This window comes from Equus przewalskii, chromosome 13 (genome assembly GCF_037783145.1).
Source record: "Equus przewalskii isolate Varuska chromosome 13, EquPr2, whole genome shotgun sequence".
Classification (NCBI taxonomy): domain Eukaryota; kingdom Metazoa; phylum Chordata; class Mammalia; order Perissodactyla; family Equidae; genus Equus; species Equus przewalskii.
In genome coordinates this window covers 90,911,612-90,934,023 of record NC_091843.1, presented here as the reverse complement: position 1 = coordinate 90,934,023, position 22,412 = coordinate 90,911,612, and the positions used below count along the sequence as shown (strand labels likewise).

Sequence of the window (22,412 nt, the reverse complement as noted above, 5' to 3'; positions counted from 1 at the left end):
CTTTTTTCCTCGTGTTAATTATGTCTGCTTCCTGGAAGGTAGTTAGTGGCATCATTTTGAAGGCCACATACAGTACCCAGTTTTGAAAGTTCCCTGATAGCTATGGTGTAGACAGGAGTGCCTCATTAAGACCTTAGCCACCTTCCCCTTTATACCTGCAACAACCTGTGTGCCTGCAATTTCCTAACCAAAAAATATAAAGAAGGTAAAGGTGTCATTTGCCCCCAAGCCAGTCTTAGGAGGTCATCTGGTTGTCATCCCCTCTGCATCTAGAAGCCACAGAGGAAGAAACCGAGGACCTCCTGGGTGCTGGTGTTTTATTTAATGTTTACTGTAACTCAAAGTATGAGAGGTAAAGGTATTTTCCACATTTTACAAATAAAGATCTGGTAGAGAGATTAGGTCCCTGGCCAGAGTCACATCGCGGGTAATTGCAGCGCTGGCATTCCAGCGCGGTATGCAGACTCCAAAACCCGGGTTCTCGCCATTTCTGCCCTGAAACAAGTTTCAAAGTTGCAGTATTTTGATTAGCTGCTGGAAATCCAGGTCTGGCTGGTGGACACCCATTCGAAGCGTTTCCTCTACTTGTGCAGGCAGACGAGTTAGGACATACATGAAGGCAGGTGGGTGCCCGTACCTATCGGCACGTCTCACTGTCGAATACCACCTCAGTCCTGTTCTTGCTTCTTTTTATCCAGGTTATGATCCACATCCAGTCAAATGCACCAACAACCCTGATAGAGATACTAAGGGATGCCACAGAGGGAAACTTATCCAGGTTTGTGAAAAGACACGAGTTCTCAGAAGAAGTGGTGAGTATGCGATTTCTGCACAAATCAGCTAAAGATGAAAGGCCATTCTCCGCAGTGTCCACTTAATGTCTTAATTCTGGAGGCTACCTCCTTGAAGGGACTGTCAGATGTGGCAGCCTCTCTCTTGTTCCTGCTGTAGGACTTCTGTGTGGGTGTAAAGATTTTTTTCTTCCAGCAGAATATATCCTCCAAAATTCTAGGGAAACATTTTCCTTTTGCGTTATTTGTTTCCCCACACTGTTTTCATGGGTCCCAGCTCTCTTTTTCTTCTTTTTCCTTTCTCCTCTGGCCCCCAGGACCTTCTCCCCACTCCTCACTCTCGCTTGATGATTTTCCTTCCTTTTCCACAGAGGAAATGGAGGCATCTGAACATGGACAGCCTCCTTGCTCCTCGCCCTGTCTGCTCAGCCTTCCCTGCCGAAGCCACGGGACTGCACACACCCCTCTCTGGAGCCAGCTCCCAACTTGTGCCCCTGAGTGTGTCCCCTCTGACCTGCTCCAGGGTGCCAGCTCAGAATTTGTCTCCCCTCTCTTGAGCATCTTGAATACCCACTTCCCTGTGGATCATTCCATCAGCAAACAATAGGCTGCAGTATCTCTCATCTTAAAAAGAACCTCCCTACTTAAACACACAGAGGGACATCCTCCAGCTTAGACAGGGAGACTCCACCTCAGACTCAGTGTGAAAATGTGACACCCCAGTAAGAATACCGTGAGGTTTCTCCTGTAGTTAAGCTTTAGTAGAAAGAGCAAACTAGCAAGAATAGCTGGGGGAACCCTGTGAAAGAGCAGGAAGGGGTGCCAGACCCACCGGATATTAAACCGAGTTAAAGCTTCTGTTATTAGAACTGTGGTCTTAGCTCCTGCGTAGACCGACTAATGGAACCATACAGTGCTTTGCCAAATTATAAAACAAAGTTAAATAAAATGAAGGGAAAGAAGCAATTTCCAAAAATTGAAGGCAAAATGAATCAAAGGAACCCACATGTCGCACTGATGGCTTATAGGCACACACAGAGGAATTATTCTAAGTCGTTTGACATTTAGTAATTTGTACATCTCTAGTGGTATATAACCTAAGGGGAAAAACAACTGTGAGAAAGCGCGAATTTTGGCAGTGCTCGCCGTCAGTCGTGACACCACTGTTGTCATTCTGACTAACGAGGATTTCCTCCTCTCCTCGCCTTTCATAGTCCTGGCCCAGCTGGCGTCAGAGATGGCGGGAGCGGCAGTAGAGGCAGACGGCTGCTTTCTCCCTCAGCCACCCTGTTGCCTTCCTGGCGCCATCCCGTTCCCTCACTTCCACCCAAAGGCTTCTTCTGCTGGTGAAGGGGGCTTGTAGGGAGGCACTGGCTGTGGTTTAGTTTCAGTCTTCCTTCTATTGGGGGTCTCAGTTCTGTGCAGGTTGTGACCCACCCACACCCTTTTGGAGCATATTTAGGGGAACTGGAAATGTGAACAGGTTTTAAAGTGCACACTCGCATGTGTGCACGTCCATTACTAAGCATACCCTCACGTGCGTGTGCATGTGGAAATAAGGGCACACACATGCATGTGTGCAGTGATAATCACATAGTTGTGTGCGTGTATGTCCATGCTAAGCGTATACTCGCACGTGTGTGCATCCAGTGCTGAGCGTACACTTGTGTGCAAGTGCATGTGGTAATAAGTGCACATTCTCATGTGTGTGTGCAATGATAAGCACACAGTCGCATGCATGTGTGTCCAGTGCTAAGCATACACTCGCGTGCGTGTGCATGCGGTAATAAGTGCACATTCTCATGTGTGTGTGCAATGATAAGCACACAGTCGCATGCATGTGTGTCCAGTGCTAAGCATACACTCGCGTGCGTGTGCATGCGGTAATAAGTGCACATTCTCATGTGTGTGTGCAATGATAAGCACACAGTCGCATGCGTGTGTGTCCAGTGCTAAACATACACTCGCGTGCGTATGCATGCGGTAATAAGTGCACACTCTCATGCGTGTGTGCAATGATAAGCACACAGTCACGTGTGTGTGTCCAGTGCTAAGCGTACACTCATGTGCATGTGCATGCGGTAATAAGTGCACACTCATGCATGTGTGCAACAATAAGCACACAGTCACGTGCATGCAGTGCTAAGCATACACTTGCGTGCATGTACGTGCAGTGATAAGTGCACACTCACATGCGTGCAGTGCTCACACAGCTTCAGTCTCCTCAGTAGCACTGATGTTCATTAGTCGTTCCTTAGACCTGGTCCCACTTGCATGAGTGCAGCATCCACACACACGCCACGTTAAAGATACTGCTTTTGTCTGATTTTCCCGGAAGCCTACAAGACTGATTACCTAGAAAGCTCCCCCTCTAGGCGGTGTGTTCCCTGGGTGTTGTGAGACCATGCAGGACACTGCTCTTTGAGAAATGAACTGATTGATACGACGCCAGGAGCTCTGGAGCTAGTTCTGAATACGTGAGATTGCACGTGCTGCTTGTATTGTAAAACTCTGCATTTTACAAAGGCTCTATTTAGTGTTTATACCAGCAGTCGTTAAAATGTCTTCTGTATAGAGACACGGTGCTGTTACACCCCCAGAGAAGTGTTGGAAAGGATAGTAGATTCTCTGCAATACAGTGACTGAAGCCACTCAAACATTAGCTGTCGCTGCACTGACTTCCTTTCTAAAACTAAATGGACAATGCAGTATAGCGTGTTTTCTGCTGGCATTGCAGAGTGGTCCCGACGACCACCCTTGATGGTTTTGTGGTGCTGTGAGAGCTGAGGCAGTGCGTGCAGTGGAGCAGCTTTGCCCCACTTCCTTTGGAGGCGTGTGCTGCACAGGAAGCCTCTTCCCCTTGGTCTGAGGACTACACCAGCTAATCTTGTTAAGAACATGATGAAGTGCTTACACTTCTTGTCTGAAGGCTCGGGGGGAGCCCTTCTTTGAAAGGAAGGTGTGCAGGTAGCTGATAGGATTATGATGTATTCAGAAGATGACTAAAGGATTTGTTAGGGACCTTGATCATAATAAAATTTTATGGAGCAATGTTGTTAGGTTGTATTGTTAGTAAAGATTAAACTAAGTAAAATGTTGACTTTAGGGGCCAGCCCCGTGGCTGAGTGATTAAGTTCATGTGCTCCGCTTTGGCGGTCCAGGGTTTTGCTGTTTCAGATCCTGGGTGCAGACATGGCAGCGCTCTTCAAGCCACACTGAGGCAGCGTCCCACATGCAACAACTAGAAGGACCTACACTAGAATATACAACTCTGTACTGGGGGGCTTTGGGAAAAAGAAGAAGTAAAAAAAAAGATTGGCAACAGATGTTAGCTCAGATGCCAATCTTTAAATAAATAAATAAAGGAATAAATAAAATGTTGATTTTGTTCACATTCTAATTTTGAGCTCACCCATTTCTGTAGAATTAAATAACATTCATACACTAGTGACTCTAATATTTACACCTCTGTCTAACCTGTCTTCCGTGCCTTATCCCTGTATATCCAACAGCGTCTGGCATCCCCACTTAGATGGTTCACAGGCATCTCAGTCATGTCCACATCAGAACTCTTGATGGAGAACCCTCTCCAAATCTGGTCCTCCCATCTTCCCCGTCTCAGTTAATGATGTCCCCCATCACCAAGTTACTCAGCCCAACTTAGGACGATGTCTTGGATTCCTCCCTTTCCTTCACCCCTTCGACGGTAAATCCTGTTCAGTTTAACCTCCAGAATATGTTTCACCTGCATTTACTTCTCCCTCTTCTCTATATATCTCCCAGCCTGAACCATCAGTCCTCTCTCCTCTGGGCTGCGATGGGGACTCCAGATTAGTCTCCACGTTCTTGTACCCTCCAGTTCTCTACACAGCTTTTTAAACCTAAATCAGATCACGTCCCTGTTTGGGCCCTCTGATGGCTTTAGAGCAAAGCTCGCCACGTGCTGACGTGATTAGCCCTGCCTCCTCCCTGCTGGTGAAAGTGAACAGTGTGACTCCACTGCTGTGTGACCTGCTTTCCCTGGCCTGTTTCATTGTGAAGTACGAGCCATTTGACCCCCTTTTGTAAGATATTCAGTGATTTTCAGGTGCTAGTGCTGAATGTTGTGTGCGGCTTACGGAGTCCATTGTAGTCGGTCATATCTCTGTGCCCAGGAACCAGTTTTCACACTTCACGTGTACACTGTTCATTTTTACACACTTGTATCTGCTTCTTGGAGGATGGAAAGAACAAGAAAGAAATCTTGCAGGAAAATAGTGATCTGCTCTTCTTGCTTTTCTCCAGCTGGCCAAAGTGAGGGAAAAAGTGAAGGATGTGCCCGTCCTCCTGGCTAGATTTGACGAGATCTATGGGAAACTGCACGTAAATGGCCAGGTCACCACCTACACTTTGGATGCTCTGCTCTGCCACACTCCCCGGGACAGGAAATCCCACACGGTGCTGTTGAACAAGAGGACGGTCAGCCGTCGGACCCTCCAGCCGCTCAGCCAGTCCCTGTGGGCTGAGTAACGCCCGTTCCAACCACCCATGGGTCTGAGGTGGAGGGATCCTGCTTGTGGTGAGTCACTGGCTTCCCGAGAAATCGGGCGTCGTACGCCAGTGGACACTCTGCTCAACCTGCTCTCCTCCTTAAGTTGCCAGCTTCGTTGAGGGCTGGCATGCTGCCCTGGGAGGTGCCTGTGGCCGCTGTGAAGATGTGGATTCCAGCAGGCAAGGAGCTCACCTCAGAAAGGAGGCTTCCCCTGGTGAGCTGCTGGGCGTCCTTGAAGGAACCCGGTCACCATCGCCAGTCCCACTTCCGGTGCCGGATGGAGCCCCGTGAGCGCCCGTGGGAAGGAGTGTCGCTGTGCATGGCCAGCTCCAACTCGCTTTCAGGGGCGTTACTGCGGGTCACACCCATGCTGCGCTCAGGAGCTCTGGCCTGTTCTGCCGCTGGGAACTGGCCCAGCGTTTTCTCACCTCTGCCATCATCGTTTATCTGTGACCCAAAGGAAGGGACCTGAGCCCTCCCTCTTCCATCTCTGAAATAACGGAGGCTGTGTGAGTCAGCATATCGATTCGAAGTTTCCATTCAAGGTTCAGTAGGGTCCAATTTTCTCAAAAATAAGAGGAATAAAAGGGTTCCAGAGAAGATATCTTGGGGTTATGCTTTGTTTCCTCAGCAGCATAAACAGAGCCAGAAGTTAGCTCTCAGGATTGATAACCAAAATTTAAATGATTGCTACATCGGTCATGGGCAAGCCATGTGCTTCTTAAAATACATGCCAATAAAACCACAGAATGCCCTCCAGAGGCCCTGCTTGGTGTGCTACGTGGGTCACAGATATTTGGCCTGCAGTCCATCTCTTTTCTCTTTCCGTGTTTTATCCTTTTGTAGAAGTGAATGTGTTGGGACAGCAGGTCAGAGCTCCTCACACTGACCACGATTTGACGGTTTGAAGCACAGCCCCTGGGGAGCTGTGCCTATCGCTTCTGACCCCCAAGCCGTGCCAGCCTCTCCTCCTAGGGTGCTGTAGGCTCGCTCATCGGGGCTGCTTCAAAAACTAAGGCAGCTTTCCCTTTGTTGTTCTTCTGAGTCAAGACCTGTTCGTGGAATCGGAGATTTAGAGTGGGAGGGATCTTCCGGGTCTCCTGGTTAAACTCCCTCATCCTTCGGTTGAAGAAGTGACTTGTCCAATTACTAGTAACTAGTCTGAGGTGGAGCTGCGATTAAATCCAGATTCCCAGGCTCGTGCCCTCCCCGCTGACCACATCACGGCTCCTCGGAGAGGCTGTGGGCTCCCTCCACCTACCGGGTGCCAGGCACTCGCCTCAGTTTCCTCATTTGTGGAGTGGGGAGGATAGTGATGCCCCTCACAGGCCTGCTGGGAGGGTGGGATGAGGCAGTGGATGCACAGTAGGTGCTGTAGAAACGGGGGCTAGTTAACCATTGTCACCACGGTCGGTGACATGCAGGTTTGCAGCAAGTAGAAGAACAGTATAAACAGAGTTCTTCCTCCTGCTCAGAAATATCAAAAGAATTTTTTTTGCTTATGCTTTGTGAAGTATTTGCCACTTGTAAAGAAAATTCTCTGCCTTCATAGCATCCTAATTGCATCTTGTGTGTGTCTGGTGTTTTGCAAAAAAAGGGAAAAGCATTTGGAGTTCTCTGCCTTCAAAGTCTGAGGGAATAACAGAGCGTGCTTCCTGTCCCCCGTTTATCTTTTATCTTCTCCAGCATTCCCCAAGAGCATTCAAATGGCTATTGTGCCCTGGGTGAATGTGGCCCTGGTTGTTAGCTGACAACCATTCATTAGCCATAAAAAAAAAAAAAGAATTTTGTGAGCAATAAATAGCAGGCATGACTGTCCTGGCCTGCTGCTCTGGGGGTCCGGCGACTGCGCTGCTCTGCTCTGCTGGCTGCAAAGCCGGGGCTGCCCACCTGTTCCCCAAGTCTTACTGAGGCACCCAAGGACAGTGACAACTCATGTGTAATGTTGACCCCAAAGTAATGGATGGTTCTGACAGCTAAAACAACCCTCAAAGAAAAAGTATGCTCAGTATATATGAGCATTTCATTCTTTAAAATTTGGTAGTTTCTTTGAAAAATGGTGTTTCTTTGCAGTCGATACTTTGCCTAAAGCATCTACTTACTCTTCAGTAATTTGCCTAAAGCATGTACTTATTCTGCTGATGAGAATATTCCATTGGACAGGACATCGTATTCCCCAACTCTGTTATGGCCTGTGTAGATTGTTTTCACTTATTGTAAACGTCCATTGCTCCAGAATCCAAAAATCATCATGACGAGTACAGCGCAGTAGGATAGAGACGAAAAGATAGCTCCTTAAGTAGGTGGTGTCAGGGTGGTGTTCTCGTTACCTCTTGCTGTGTCAGAAACACTCCTGACCTTAGTGGCTCAAAATAACACCCATCGTTTTATATTTCCCCGTATCCGTAGACTTGAGGGGCTCAGGCAGGCAGTTCCTGCTCAGGGTCTCATGTGGCTCTGGCCACGTGTTGGCTGGAACTGGAGTCACCGCAGGGGCCGCCTCACTTGGGGTCCCTGGCAGCTGAGCTAGGACCTCAGTGGAGGCTGGTGCCTGGGCTCGCCATGGAGCTCCCAGCAGCCTGGCAACCAGGTACCAGGAGGGAGTGTCCCAGGAGGACCAGGCGGAAGCTCTTGTCACCTTTTATGACCTGGTCTCAGCAGTCACAGAGCATCACGTCCACTCAAGCCACAGGCCCATCGAGAGTCACGGGACAGAGCACACGTTCCCCCTTTCAGTGGTGGGAACACCGAGGGGCTGATGGTCATGGTCTAAACCCCACAGACAGTTTTTTCCAGCAAGCTCTTGGAACTTCTCTCCTTCCCCGTTGCTACTTCCCTAACTAAAGCCACCGCCATTGGTCGTCTTTCAGCTACCCTCTCTGCTGCAGCCGGAGGGAGGTTTCCAGAGCAAATTGGTCCTCTCCCCTGTTAAGACCTCCCGAGGGCCCCTCACATCGCCGTGGATAAAGCTCAGACTCTCCCAAGGTCTGGAGGGCCCGCGTGCCCTGCCCAGGTGTCCAGCCCGCTCCTGCTGCTCCACCCCCTCCTCCCTCCCGCCCTTCTTTCACATCATGGCCTAGCCATCTCTCCTCCGGGAAGGCTTTCTGGCCACTTGGTCTCCAGTCCGGGTAGGTGAGCACCCCCTGCTCCCCTGTGCTTCCCCGGCCAGCACTCGTGGTACGCCTGTCATTGCCCGTTCTCTGTTCTTCACCAGAGTGAGGCGCCGTCTGTCTCCTTCTCCACTGTTCGCCCAGCACGTGGGGAGGATGCTGAGGCTGAGCACTCACCCGCTCGTTTATCCTGTGTAACGATGTTGGTTGTCTTCACGACCCCGCTGTGAGTAGCTTTTTCCCTCCAGTGCCATCTGCTTAGTCCCAGACGCTGCACACTTAGACCTGACTGATCTCTCCCTCAGCCTGTTATGTATCCTTTTCTCCTCCCACCCAAAATGCCCTCACTCTTACTCTTACATCCCTTTCTGCCCATGTTTCAAGATTCCACTCATGTGTCACCTCTCCCATAAGGCATTCTCAAGCCATAGAACCCGTATGGACTCTCCATTCATTCATTCAACAAATTGATACTGAGGACCTCCAAAGGACAGGGCATGAAAGGCTCTTAAGATGCCCCAGGGAAAAGACTGATGAGATTCCTTTCCCAAAGCACAGCATCTGTAGCCTGCCATGTCCAACGTAAGGACCCTTTGGCCTAGTCATTTCCTCTTTGCCTCTGTTGATAGTACTCATTACAGAGTGATCAAATCCTGCTGAAGAATGGACTCAGTGATGAAATAGACAAATCCCATTCCAGTTTTTGCTAACAGTTTTGTTGACGATGACCCAAGAAATTAATACACATTTGAACTAATTGATAATGAACGTTACTGGGAAATTATAATGGGGAGGTAAAGCTTTATCTGCTCCAACTCAGGTAGGCAAATTGTAGATTTCTCTGTTTCTTTGCAAGTGAGCAAAAATTTCCTCTGCCCCCTCTGGTTACACTGAGCAGCTGAGAGGAATTCCTGGGAGACTTGATCTTGCTTGAAGGATCTCTGGAGCTTGGTGTGTTTAGGTTGAGGCCTCATCTTTCTGGAGATGTTCCTCTCACCCCTTTTCATAGCCAAGATGACAGGGAGTATAAGGCCGTGGTTCTCCAGCGTTAGCAGGCATCAGAATTACCTGGAGGGCTTGCCCAAACCTGGATCGCTGGGCCCCACCCCAGAGTTTCTGATCCATGGGTCTGGAGTGGGGCCCAAGGGTGTGCATTTCTAGTAAATTCTCAGGTGCGGCTGTCGCTGCTTTGGGGATGTTAAACCACGGTTGTAAGAGGAAGCTTTTGTTTCTTCATGTGCACAGGAGCCTGGGGCTTCACATGCAATTTCCGGGCCCTCTCTGGTCTCTGCTGTGAGGAGCAGGGACGAGCAGGGCAGGTGGCCTTGTCCCTGGGTTCCGGAGCCAGTATCTGCTGAGGTCATGCTGGCACCCGCGGCTGAGGTCTGTACCTGTGCTCATAAGGACCTCCACTGTGAGGCTGACCCATCCCAACCCCACGCCCCCCAACTGGATCCGATGAATCTGGAGTCACAGGGCATTATGATTTAAGATCAATGAAAAATAGATCAATTTAGTGTTTCCACATTTTATACACACACCCCCATGTAAACTAAGGCAGCGTGTGGCAAAACAGCCCAGGGCTGACAAAAACAACTCAAGATTCACATTTACTTTATGACATTTCTGTCTACAGATTTGACTTGGGAAAATTAAACTGAGTAGATAGAATAGCCATTTAAAAATCACAGTGGTAAAGCTATGATCAGAAAGTTTGATATGTGTTATGCACAAAAAAATGTATGGGAACCAATTGATCCCAATGGAAAGATTTCAGAAAAGTAAAAATAAAAAGATATTTTTAAAAAGGAAATTGTTTGTATTTCATAGAAAATGGATCAAGGAATTAAATTGGCTTAAATGGTATTACCTCAAAAAATACCTTGTGAACAAAAATTGATAACTGGTGTAGTTCTGACTGACCTATTTTTTATTCATTTACATGGAGTCATGACAAGGGAATTGAAAAATGCCCTCTGTTCTCCTGGAGAGTGTGTCCTGCAGGGGGAGCAGACGCTACACGGTGAGTGACCACATGGTCACGATGGGATAAATGCTAAGTCCAGGTGATCCTCAGATCATCCTGTGGCGTGGATGGTAAGTGCATGTGTGTGCACACACATACACGCACACGTGCACACACACGCAGAGAAGGAGAGGACCTTTTCTCGTCTTTTGTAGCACCAGCTGTCATTCATGTTGACATGTAAAGTACGTTGCTTTGTGTTGCTACAGAACTTTGTCTCTCTAGGTATGTCTAGTGTCTCCTGAAGGACAATGTATTCTGCATTTGTGTTATGTGACCCCAAAGTGCCCGTGTAACATAATACTATACATTTAACAGGGCCTTAATACTTTTTCTTTTGTTGTTTTTGTGAGGAATATTCGCCCTGAGCTAGCATCCATTTCCAATCCTCCCGTTTTTTTTTTTGGTGGAGGAAGATTAGCCCTGAGCTAATCTGTGCCAGTCTTCCTCTATTTTGTATGTGAGATGCCTCCACAGCACAGCTGATGAGTGGAGTAGGTCCGGACCCAGGATCTGAGCCCGTAAACCCGGGCCGCCGAAGTGGAGCCCATGGAACCCTAACCACTGAGCAAAGGGGCCGGCCCCCAATACTTTTGAAAGAGTGAATTAAGTAACGGCAGGTTTTAGTTCCCATGTATAGTCCGCCACGGTAAGCTCAGGTACTTCACAACTTTCTCATAAGCTGGTTGCGCTTTCCATCCTGGTTTTACAAATGGCAGAGCCGAGACCCGTCTAGAGCAATGGAATGCCCGAGAAGGGGCGCAGGTCAACTCGTGCATTGACACACTGGCCCGGAGCCCCTCTCCCAGTCCCGCTCCATGGGGTTCCCCCAGTGCTCCCAAGCACCCAGCCAATGTGGGACAGGCGTGAGTTGGGGAGAAGGGGGTGGGCACAAGGGCTCAGGTGAAACTTCCAAGCTGCTGGCCTGTGCGCCCTGCCCACCTGCCTGCCTCGCTGTCCCTCCTCCACGGCAGCATTTCCAGTGATTAATGGGAGGTTTGGGGAAAGAAGGCCGAGAGGGAGGAAAAGAGGCCCACACTGGGTTGCTCACCGTTCCTCCCCGCTGAATCACTCCAAAGCTGGGTGCTTCAGGGCAGAAGGAGGCCTCATTTCATCAGGCTCTGGGAGGAAAGCGCACCAGGCACCCCGATGGCCTGGACGGCCTCGCTGAGTGATGGTGCCACGTGCAGGCGCCTGGGAAGTGCCTCGTTGGGTTAGGATGCCTACATCCCTCATCTTCCCTGAGTTCCTCTTCCTGCCCCAACTCAAGCCAAGCTGCTCACCCAGAAGAGCCGGGCGTCACCTTGTCACTTAATCCCCCAGATCTCTCTCTCTCCCAGGCAGTGAGGCCATCCTGTTCATTTACAAGGGATATTGCAAAGGAAGGCGTAACCCCGCAAAGCGGCTGCTCTACGGCTCGGTTTGACTTCGAACCCGTGAAGGCAAATCACGTACCTGGCCACTCAGCAGCAGAACCTCCTGGTGTATCCCCCTGCACCCCAGGGGGCATGTTATGTGGCTGTTAAGGTTCAAGAGCATTAGGGGACCTTCAGTTTCGTGGCTGGAAGTTACTGGATGAGTATCAGGTAGTTTAAGGAGTGTGTCTGGTTGTAGCTGGTAGTGGGATGGCCACATGTGTGTCCAAAGGTGATTCAGCACGAAGGCCACCTGAGAGGCCGGGAGAGAACCAGCCACTCAGCGTGAGGCTTTGGGGCCGTAGGGTTTGTCTCCCTCCATCACACTGTAGAGAGCAGAGGAGATGTCCTTCCAGCTTAGGTCAGGATTAGTTCCTTGGACACAAACGTGCTCTGGGGACGGGAATCCAACAGCAACAGGGCCGTGTGCTTTCGTGAGATGAAAGAAGGAAAAGGAAAAACAGCTGATGCACAGTCAGACCTAGCCTCGTCAGACCTGTGCCAAGCACTCTGTGTGCAGCAGCTCGCCGGGTCCTCACGTGGGGCTGTTCCCCCTGCACAGCGGAGGACGCTGAGGCCGAGAGGCAGTCACTCCGATGCCATGCCGGGCAGCGGTAGCACCGTGGTCCCCTGCCAGAGCTGGGACCTGGAACTCTGTCTCCATACTGCCTGCCCAGACCGTGGCTCTGTGTGTGTGTGTGTGTGTGTGTGTGTGTGCGTGCGTGTCCACGTGTGTGCACATGCACGTGTGTGTGCTCTTCAGGAGAGGTCTTTATACTGTTAATTCAGCAGAACCTCAAAGGGGCCTCTGAGCAAAAGAAGGTTAAAATATATATGCATTCACACATACGCATGCACACATACGTATTCCTATATTATCTGTGGATACATTGAATATATGCACATATGTGCACATGCACACATACGTACATAAATGTGTGTGTTTGGGTTTTCCTCGTTAACCCCGGCGGGTTTCAGTTGCTGATACACAGCTGAAGAACTCAGAGTGGACAGCAGAGGGCGCCCAGAGTCACTATTTTTGAAAAGTGCTAGTTTTCGAAAGCATGGTCCATTTCTGGAATTGAGAGAGAACAGATGTCCACACCACAGGCTGGACAGGAAAGGTCGTTGTCGATAGACCTTAGGGAAGATGGAGAGTATCGTCTTCACTCAGATTAAGAATGATCCAATTGGGGCCGGCCTGGTGGCGCAGGGGTTAAGTTCACACGATCCACTTCGGCAGCCCTGGGTTCACAGGTTTGGGTCCCAGGCGCAGACCTATGCACCACTTAGCAAGCCATGCTGTGGCAGGCGTCCCACATATAAAGTAGGGGAAGATGGGCACGGATGTTAGCTTAGGGCCAGTCTTCCTCAGCAAAAAGAGGAGGATTGGCAGCAGATGTTAGCTCAGTGTTAATCTTCCTCAAAAAATAATTAATTAATTAATTTTAGAAAAAATGATCCAATGTTGAAGGATGTTCTTAGAGGAGAGAAGGCGGGAAGGGGGGTCCTCTGTGGACAGCACAGCACTGCCAGTGTGTGTGCACCTCGATGCTTCCCAAGAAACAGCCGACTCAGCGCCTTGCGAGAGGAAAGGGCGGTGGTGGTCGTTCGTCTCACCCGGGAAGAGTTTCCTCCTGACCTAGGAAGGAAGCGCCCACAGTGAGCCATGAGTCCTCATCTCCTGAAATCCACTGGCCTGTGGGAGAAGAGTTAGGCTCTTACTTTTTTCCATCGTCGTTCTGCCCCCTCAACCCATCAGATGACAGCACCTGACTGTCTCTTCCTGCCGTCCTCGGGGGCACTGAGTCCTGAACTTTCTCCATTTAAGGAGGAGAGAGTATCCTGGCATATTGATCACTGTCCGTCTCTGGGAACAGGACAGAGATCCAGTTTCCATTCCGTGGGCCTTGTTACCTCCTTAGAGTCAGAACACTGAACTTGGTAGGCGGTGGGTCTGGCCCCAAAGTATAAGTTTTTTATTCTTATGGACTATTTGGGTCTGTTTTTAAAATCTCTTTTTCTCCTCCAAACCATCTCAATTCCACATTTCACTTTGCAAGTATAGACATGCCTTATAAGTTATTGATTATTTCACTGTGTTGAAATCTTTTCGTGTACAAAACACCTGGATAGACCCAGAGGGAGAAGCGCAGATCATAGCACTCCACCGCCCCTCTGAGTTTCAGGCACCTCTCCCACCGCGGGCAAGGATGCCCAGGCAGGGGTGTTTGAGTCCGCGCATCCTGGAGCCGCGGTTTCGGTGGGCGAGCTGGCCTGGCGTGGGTTGCAGCAAGTTTGCCTTCTGTTCACGTTTCACAAACTAACGTCTTAGGATTTTTTTTCCTCCTTGAATTCTACTTCCTCTTCTTCTTTCTCTGTTCTTCTATTTTGTGTCTTCCCCATCATTTTGTTCATGCTTCTCCCTTTGAAAAAAAATATGTTAGGTCCCTTTTTCGGGCTCTTTGGTGACGGAGTTTGGCTCACTCACTGACTCAGAGTGGAGGCTGCTTTACTGGAACCTGGGAGAAACCAGAGGTTTGCTTTCAGTCCTGTTTCCCCCCAGCATGAAACTCTTATCTCAAGGGAGAAACTCTGAATAGGCCATGCTGAGAAAAGCAAGCACCAAGGCTGCAAACCCATTTGCCCCGGCAGCTGCCCTGGGCTGTCTTCCGTAGGAAGGCAACAAGGCCATTTGGAGCTGCCCATTTGCTCCCCAGACACATGGCGTGTGCCCAGGTCTCGTGCAGCCTTGACGTGAGTTAAGTCCTTCCAAGTAGGGCATGGTGAGCCAATCCAGCTAACACCATCTTTTACGGCCGCCCAAGGAACATTTCAACTTTCTCATTTTGTTCAACAGAGAATGTTTACCAAGTATCTATTTGGCCTGGAAAACAGAAAGGCCACATTAAAAATAACGAAATGTGTTTGCCAGTTCAACGTTTCCAGACCTGATATTCAGACACCTCCTAACAACCCCCAACCTCAGATCTAAGTTTGGCGTCCAACTCTGGGACTACATGTCTCATCCTCTGTGACAGCTGGGAGGATGTCTGTTACCACACACTTAATGATATTATCCCATCGCTTTCATCTTCATCGTTTTAAGTTGAGGCAACCAAATTGCATTTGTCTGTGGCAGCTACAAGAGGATATTTATTTTTAAGTTGATCTCATCTTCTCATTCTCAGAAATTGATGAATGAATAGAAGATGCACAATCCAAGCTGTGGCCAAGAAGTCCAAGATCATACGCATGTGAGATTGGGAATAATCACCCACCTATGAAGACAGCAGTAGGATGCTCATTAAGACTCAGTCGACAACACTTTTAGGTAAAGTTCACGCTGTTTGGAAAGCACGTTTCATGCCTGGTGTCAAAACCTCCAAAAGCACATGGAAAAGTAAAGGAGCCGGTCCATGGTGAGTTTGTCTAGAGTTATTTTGGAAGCCCCCATGGTCACCTCTCATGGGTATTTAGTGATGATGATGAAAATGCCTTTCCTTTCTTCACCTTGTCTACCAGATTCCCTGTCCAAAATAACAAGTAAAAAGGACGGCAGGCCGGTTAACAGACAGGGAGCCCACGGCCGGATTCGTTCCGGTCAGATCCAATAGAACCCCCTCAAGTTGCTCAAGAATTGACACACGGGCAGGGACAGCAGCCCAGCAGCAGACTCAGGCCTTGCTTCACACTCCCACCGCTGCGAGGCTGCTGTGGCTCAGATGGTGAGAATCCGACCTGCATGCAAAAGGCCTTTCTGGCAACCTGTAGTTTAACAAAGAGGAAATGAAACGGTTGTTCTGGCCACAGGTCTCTACACGAGCCTGCACACTGGAGAGGCGGCTCTGCTCCTCCCTCGGCCGTTTCACTCCCTCTCTCGAAATCTTCAAGGGCCTCCCATCGCACAGAGAACCGACTCCAAGTCCACATGGTGACACAGTCTGGCCCCACCAACTCTCCAGCCTCGGCTCTCACACGCTTTGCTTGCCTGCCTGATTCCCGCCACAGAGGCCCTCTGACTGTTCCCTGAGGACCCCGAGCACATCCCTGCCTCAGGGCCTTTGCACTGGTGATCCCTCTGGCCTGCTCTCGCACTTCATCCAGATATCTGATCAGATGCCATCTCCTTACAAAGGCCCGCACTGACCACCTGATCGAAATTGCCCCTCCCTCTTCTCCATCCCTTATCCTGCCTTTTAAAAAAAAAAGCACCTACTACTTGAATTTTATGTTTATTTGTTTATTATCTGGCTTCCCTCTACAATAACAGTTGGCAAACTACAGACTGAGGGCCACCTCACACTTGCTGCCTGTTTTTGTAAATAAATTTTTGTTGGGACACAGCTGCTCTCGTTCGTTTCCACGTGGTCTGTGGCTGCTTTCACATGACAGCTGTAGAGACGAGTAGTTGCAATAGAGACCACATGGCCTGCGAAGCCAAAAATCCTTATTATCTGGCCCCTTACAGAAGAAAGCTAGCCACACTTGCTGTAGCGTGCGAGCCTGGTGAGGACAGGGCCTTGTGTCTCTCCTGTGTCCCCAGCACTCGGACTATTGCCTGGCATTTAGTAGGTACTTGGTAAATATTTACTAAATGGTTGAACAAACGAATGAATGAGTATCCAAATATATCTAGAAAATGCTTTTCTTAATTTAAAATTATTGAGTGCCAACTGCCAGGCTTGGGACTCTGTGCAGAGGACACAACATGATGAGAGACCAGCAAATTCCAAGGCACTGTGAAGAATGTCACATTACAGGTAAGTGCCAGGTGGTATGGGAGCCATAAGGAGCGATTCCTGACCACGGCACCCAAAGGTGGTGGCCCCCACGGCTGCGTTCTCCAGGTAGGAGAAGCATGAAGGGCGTTGCAGGCTGCAAGCAGAGCGTGCACGGTCCGGATGTGGGCGACCACGATTGTCTGGGGCGGCCACACGCTGCTCGGTGTAGGAGGGCTGTTTGATGGGGATTTGCACAGTTCTTCATGGGTTTGAATAGTCACTGTCCTCATCTTTCTGACTCTTACTCCCTTGGTTGTCACTCAATATTTGGAGGAAAATAATGATCCTTCACAAAAAGGATATGCCCCTTTTCTGCTGAGATTTTCAGTCCAACTCAAAACACATGAAAGACTTTTTTTTTAAAGAGTATCTGGGATACATTAGATCAAGATTTCTCAACCTCTGTGCTATTGACATTTGGGCCACATAATTCTGCGTCGTCGGGGCAGTCCTGTGCATTGTAGGATGTTTAGCAGCATCCCTGGCTACTCACTAGATGCCAGGAGCCCTTCCCCAGTGTTATAATCAAAAACATCTCTAGACATGGCCAAATGTCCCCTTGAGGCCACTGCATGGGTTAGTGCCGGTAACACACACTGGGTAACTAGAAGAAGAAATACGTTACTAGCCTGTCAACGCTGCACAGAAGAGGCTTTGTAAAGCCTGAGGGGCTCGGGCCTCTGCTTTCTCTGGGCTTATTTTGCTCTAGAATACAAGCTGCCTGTTCCTTTCATCTCCAGATGACCACCCAACATGATTATGACAAGTAACCACGGAATTTGAAGAACAAACCTTGGCTGCTTCTTCGCTTAGTGACCCAAGTGCCATTTCTTTGCAGCGCTCATAGGTCTGTGCTACACTGAAAATGCTAAGTTATGTTTGCACCAGGACAATAAAATCCTACTCAGCAATAAAGGAGAAGAAGCTATTGACAAACGTGACAACGTGGGCAAATCTCAAAGGCAGGATGCTGGGGGAAAGAGGACAGGCTCGAAAGGTTAAATACTGCCTGGGTCCATTTACGTGACTTTCTGGAAAAGGCAAGACTGGAGCGGGAGCAGGTGAGTGGTTGTAGGGGGCAGGAAGGGGAGAGTGTGCTGCAGAGACAGCACGGGTGATGGCACTGCTCTGCGTCCTGATTGTGGCGGGGGCTACAGGAATCTGGACGTGCATGAAAACTCATAAAATTGCACACCAAAAAAACCTTAATTTTACTATATGTTAATTTAAAAAAACAAACAAAAAAGTCGTTCCTGAAGAATATGATGAGCTTTCAATACTTGAATATCTTCTTCTAACAACAGTAAAGCATTTAGAGAGATATTTTAAAAATGCCCCAGGCCACGGGGCCCTGACCACTCCTGGCGTGGCGATTGGAGTGCTCCAGGGCGAGGAGAAAGTGGAGATTCTGGAACTGCATGAAGAGCACTAGCTTCCTTGCCTCAATTCCTCTTTCACTTTCCACAAAAAGACAAGGTAATCTTCACTTCCCAAACCAGGGTTACCAAATTTCACCCCAGAATCGGTTGAGTCTCCTTGGGCAGAAGAGAGAAAATGTTTTCAGAATTCGGGGTATATTGGAGCAGGTTTGCCAGCACACTTTGAGGGGTATCTGAGGTCATCCCACGGTACCAATCTGAGCCTCTGGTGCAGGTGAAAAGGCCTCATCCAAGCAATAGAGGACAGTCTAAAGCAACATGGGGGTCGCTCCCTAAGGCTCCAGGCAGAGAAGGAACAGAGCATAACAGAAAAAAAGTGACTCCATTCTAAGAGAGCTCAATAGCCTGTGTTATTATTCATATGAGTAATACCACGAGAGTCATCTGTGTAGGAAACAATCAGCATCATTGGGGCATTTTAGTATCACCCGAAGTATCCAGTCTGTGTGATGATGATGGGGCCAGGCTATGTCTGGGAAAGTAGGGGTGACCTCTGTCTAGAAACCGACCCCAGAGCATCCAGTTCTGGGTAGGAATGCCCAACGTTCTTCCCTTTTGTAGGGAACTGCAGGCTGTGGTTGACATACATGAAAGGGCCATTCACAGGAAAAGGATTGCTCATTCGCTCATGCAATGGTGATAGTGAACCACAGGCTCATCGCATCAGAGGAGAGTGCTTGACTTCTCCAAGGATGAGATGCATGGTGACAGTGAGGACCAGAAGGTGCCATCCGCCTGATGCTTGTGCTGAGAGAGCTGCTCGGAGCGCAACATCACAATCAAACATGATCTTCCTCTTTGCCCCGTCAGCCAACCTTTTCAGCAGCGCAACTTCAGACGGACAACGGGAGAGTCTCTAAGCTTTTTCAGTGGTAGCCTGCTGCACCAAACATCCTCAGGAGCTGTTGATTCTTTCCCCCTTGGCTGACTGTAAGCTGTGAAACGAGGCAAAAATGAAGCCCCTCCGTGTCTGCAGCGTGAAGGAAGGTGGGGGGCAAAGGTAAGAAACGCTGTGGAAGATCCAGCTCGTGACTTCAGATAATTTTGAAAGCAGAGCTTCCATCTTTTCGGAGCATTTTACATCTTTTGCCTCATTCGATCCTCACAACCACTCCCCTCCCCCGTGATATGAGGCAAGATTGCTTTCTCCCCATTTAACAGAAGCTAGAACCAAGACATATGTATGCTAAGAATTTGCCTGAGGTCTCCCAGGGGGTTTGTGGAAAGACAAGGTGTAAAACCTGAGTCTCCTGATTCTAGATGCCGTGGTTCCACCCAAGGGGCCATATTGTAAAGCGTCACCTGGCGTCACACAGTCCAGAAGCTGAGAGGTGAAGACGGTCACCTCTGTAGGAATCAGAGGAACTCCCCACTCTCGTCGCCAGGCCTGAAGGCGGTGGTGCATTCATAGTTGAGAATGCGCCTGACCCTTTGTAAGACTTACCTCAAGCATCAGCCCACAAGAAGGCTTCCTGACCCATGCCTTCCCACAGGGAGCTGATTACTCTCTTGGGTGAGCCCCACTGTCCCTTAAATCCAGCGCTATCTTTGTACCTATAACTCTTTCACGTGCCTCAGGACCTGGGTCTTGCCATACTTGGATTCCCAGATCCTAACACAGTGCCCGCCTCATAGTGGGTACTCAAGGCTTGTGTGCTCAATGAAAAGCAAGGCTTTTCCTTCGAAGGCCGATCCTTCGAGGTGCAAACCAAGGGCAAGCTGGGCATGGGAAAACTTTGGGAAAGTCATTTACCCTCTTCAAGCCTCAGTTTCCTCATCTGTAAAATGGGGATAGTAAGAAAACAATAATCCTGGAGGGTAATTGTGTGTAAAGTGCTTGACCAGCTGCCTAGCAAGTCAGCTCTCAGTGGATGGGAGCTCTTTGCGATAGCCAACCTCCAACGTGGCCCCAATGACTCTCGCCTCCTGGTATCCACACCTGTGCATAGTCCTCTCTCACACTGAAAAGGGCTGACTATGGGACCAGTAGGATATCAGAGAAATGACAGAGTGTGACTTAAGAGACTAGGTCATTAAAATTATTGAGGCTTCTGCCTTGCTTTCTCTAGAATCACTTGCTCTGGGAGAGCTGACGCCATGTCAGGAGGACACTCAAGCAGGCCTGTGGAGAAGGACGTGTGGAGAGGAACGAGGCCTCCTCACAACAGCCAGCATCACGTTTCCATCTGGATGAGTGAGCCGTCCTGGAAACGGATCCTCCAGCCCCAGTGACGCCTTCCCATGACCGCAGCCCTGGCCGACATCTTGACTGCAGCCTCATGAGAGACCTTGAGCCAGAAATACCCAGTTAAACGGCTCCTGGATTCCTGACCCACAGAAACTGTGTGAGATAAACGCTTATTGCTGTTTTAGGCTGCTAAATTCTGGGGTAATTTATTATAGAGCAATAAGTAAACAATATACTATTATTGTAAATGGTTGTATGAGTATCAGTAAAGAGAGACCTCCCACATGGTCGATTCTGGTTCTTGACTGAGCTCAGTCCATAGGAGCTACGGGGCAGGAAGGCCAGTTTTGACCAAATTAGGACTTCCCCTTCCCCAAACTGAGAGGTAACTAAGGTAGAAGGCCTAAGGAAGGTGAGAAGGCCCTCTTGGTGCTATTTGCCACATCAGACAAACTTTTAGAGACTATCACTGGGCACTTAATCAGATATTCCTATGGTATTTAACTGTGTCAAGCGAGTAGGTCATCTCTCCAAATCATGGGACAATTCTGACCCCAAGAGCTAACCTTCGTCTCCCCTCTTGGTCCCCACCCCCACCCAGACCAATTCCTTGCTTGTGTTCACCTTCCCAAGCCTTTCACACCACAAAACTCTGATGGAAATGGGGACGTTTTAAAAGTAACCAATATTTGACTGGATATTGAGAACCTCTTGTGTTTTCAGGCTGTGCAGGCCTTGTTCATATTCAAAGCTTGGACGATGGGCATGGGGGCCTTTGGCTCTGAGCTCCCACATGGCCGTATTACTGTAGCTCTAAACCCCGAAGGCCCTTCTCTTCCCCACTGATCCCTGGTATCTCCCTAGAGTATTTGCCACTGCTTCTGGGGCATTCCATTCCTCAACAAATGCTTTCATTCTTTACCGCCGTCCGCAATTCTCCTGCAGTCCCTGCTCTGCTTGGTTTCTCTCACAACTGGAGCCCAGCTCCCACTCCAAGCAAATACAATTCTTTCAGGTAACCTTGAATTGTCTGACCCTTAAGTGACGACAGACCGTGAAGGCCCCTTGAGGCAGCCTCTATGTAGGAACTTACTAGTTCCCTAGACAGGAAGACGTAGCTCTTTGCTGTACTCAAAAGCATTCCTTCACTATGAAAAAAAGCATGTCTCAGGATGGGGAATACCAGCTATGTTCGTCCTTCTCCTTAGAGTTCTCTGCCTATTTGCTCTCCCTCTTCCTGCTGAGAGGTTGGCACAGACACAGTCTCCTCTCTTTGTTCAAAAATCTCAGGGTCCCCACTGTTTTCCAGGGAGCTTAAACACCTTGTGTCATTAGTTCTACTGTGGCCAGTCTGCCCTGGATCCTGAGTTCCTAGAGATACACATGTATAGATGAGACTACCAGACTCCCCCAGGAGTAAAACTAGATACCAGCAGGACTGTGCACAAAGCTTGCCTTGACCAACTCCATTGTGTTGGATATATACTGTTTCTCACTATTCCTACCCTAAAACTCTATTAACGCTTATGTCCACCCATCCAGCTGTGACAGGATCGAGGGACATGGTGACCGACCCAATCGAGCTGTGATGGAATCAAGAGGAGGACCTGGCGACCCTAGCGGCCAGACCACTCCTGGGCATTGGTTTGAGGATCACCCAGCATCACCCTTCTTATGTGCCTGACAGCAAAGCCCTGCAACCTGATAGCCAGGCCTGCTTTCATATACACACAGGCCCCTGAGAATGCGGCCTTTATAGGAATCTCCGGGGTTGTGTTGTCTGAACCATCGAATGTCCTGTGTGTCCAGTGCTGGGGAATGCATGAGTCCACTTCAGCACTCAGCAGAGAAGCCACTGGGCAAAGAGTGTGCCCTTAGGGTCCTTAAATGGAATTTGAAATTTTAACAACTTACCTCCGCTTCAATGCAGACTGTTACTCTGACAGAACGCAAACTCCGTGTCCCTAAACTTGAGGAAAAATTCTTCAGCGTTTGCTGCTAGCACGGTACATTACACATTGAGGGGGGCCCCTTAAGGATTTTGAATTCCTTGTATTCGTACTTCACTGGGTCATGGGAACCACCACTTTAGTGTCTGCGCAGAGGACTTCTTCCTCTGGGTTTGTCA

General features: G+C 49.2%; 1 protein-coding gene across 8 annotated transcripts in view; it reads left to right on the top strand.

Moving 5' to 3' along the window:
- PTCD2 (pentatricopeptide repeat domain 2) overlaps positions 1 to 20,570 on the top strand; it is a 45,462-nt gene extending 24,892 nt beyond the window's left edge. For 5 of the 8 annotated variants that reach the window (XM_070569870.1, XM_070569875.1, XM_070569872.1 and 2 more), the window contains 2 exons: positions 699 to 812; positions 5,076 to 6,882. In XM_070569870.1, the coding sequence (XP_070425971.1) occupies positions 699 to 812; positions 5,076 to 5,300 (339 nt within the window). In that variant the 3' untranslated portion in view covers positions 5,301 to 6,882. Of the gene's footprint in view, positions 1 to 698; positions 813 to 5,075; positions 6,883 to 15,064; positions 15,296 to 15,398; positions 16,220 to 17,495; positions 17,719 to 18,906; positions 19,097 to 20,165 lie in introns of those variants that run through there. The other 3 variants (XR_011525337.1, XR_011525338.1, XR_011525336.1) reach the window with 2 other exon arrangements.
- The last annotated feature ends 1,842 nt before the right edge of the window (positions 20,571 to 22,412 follow it).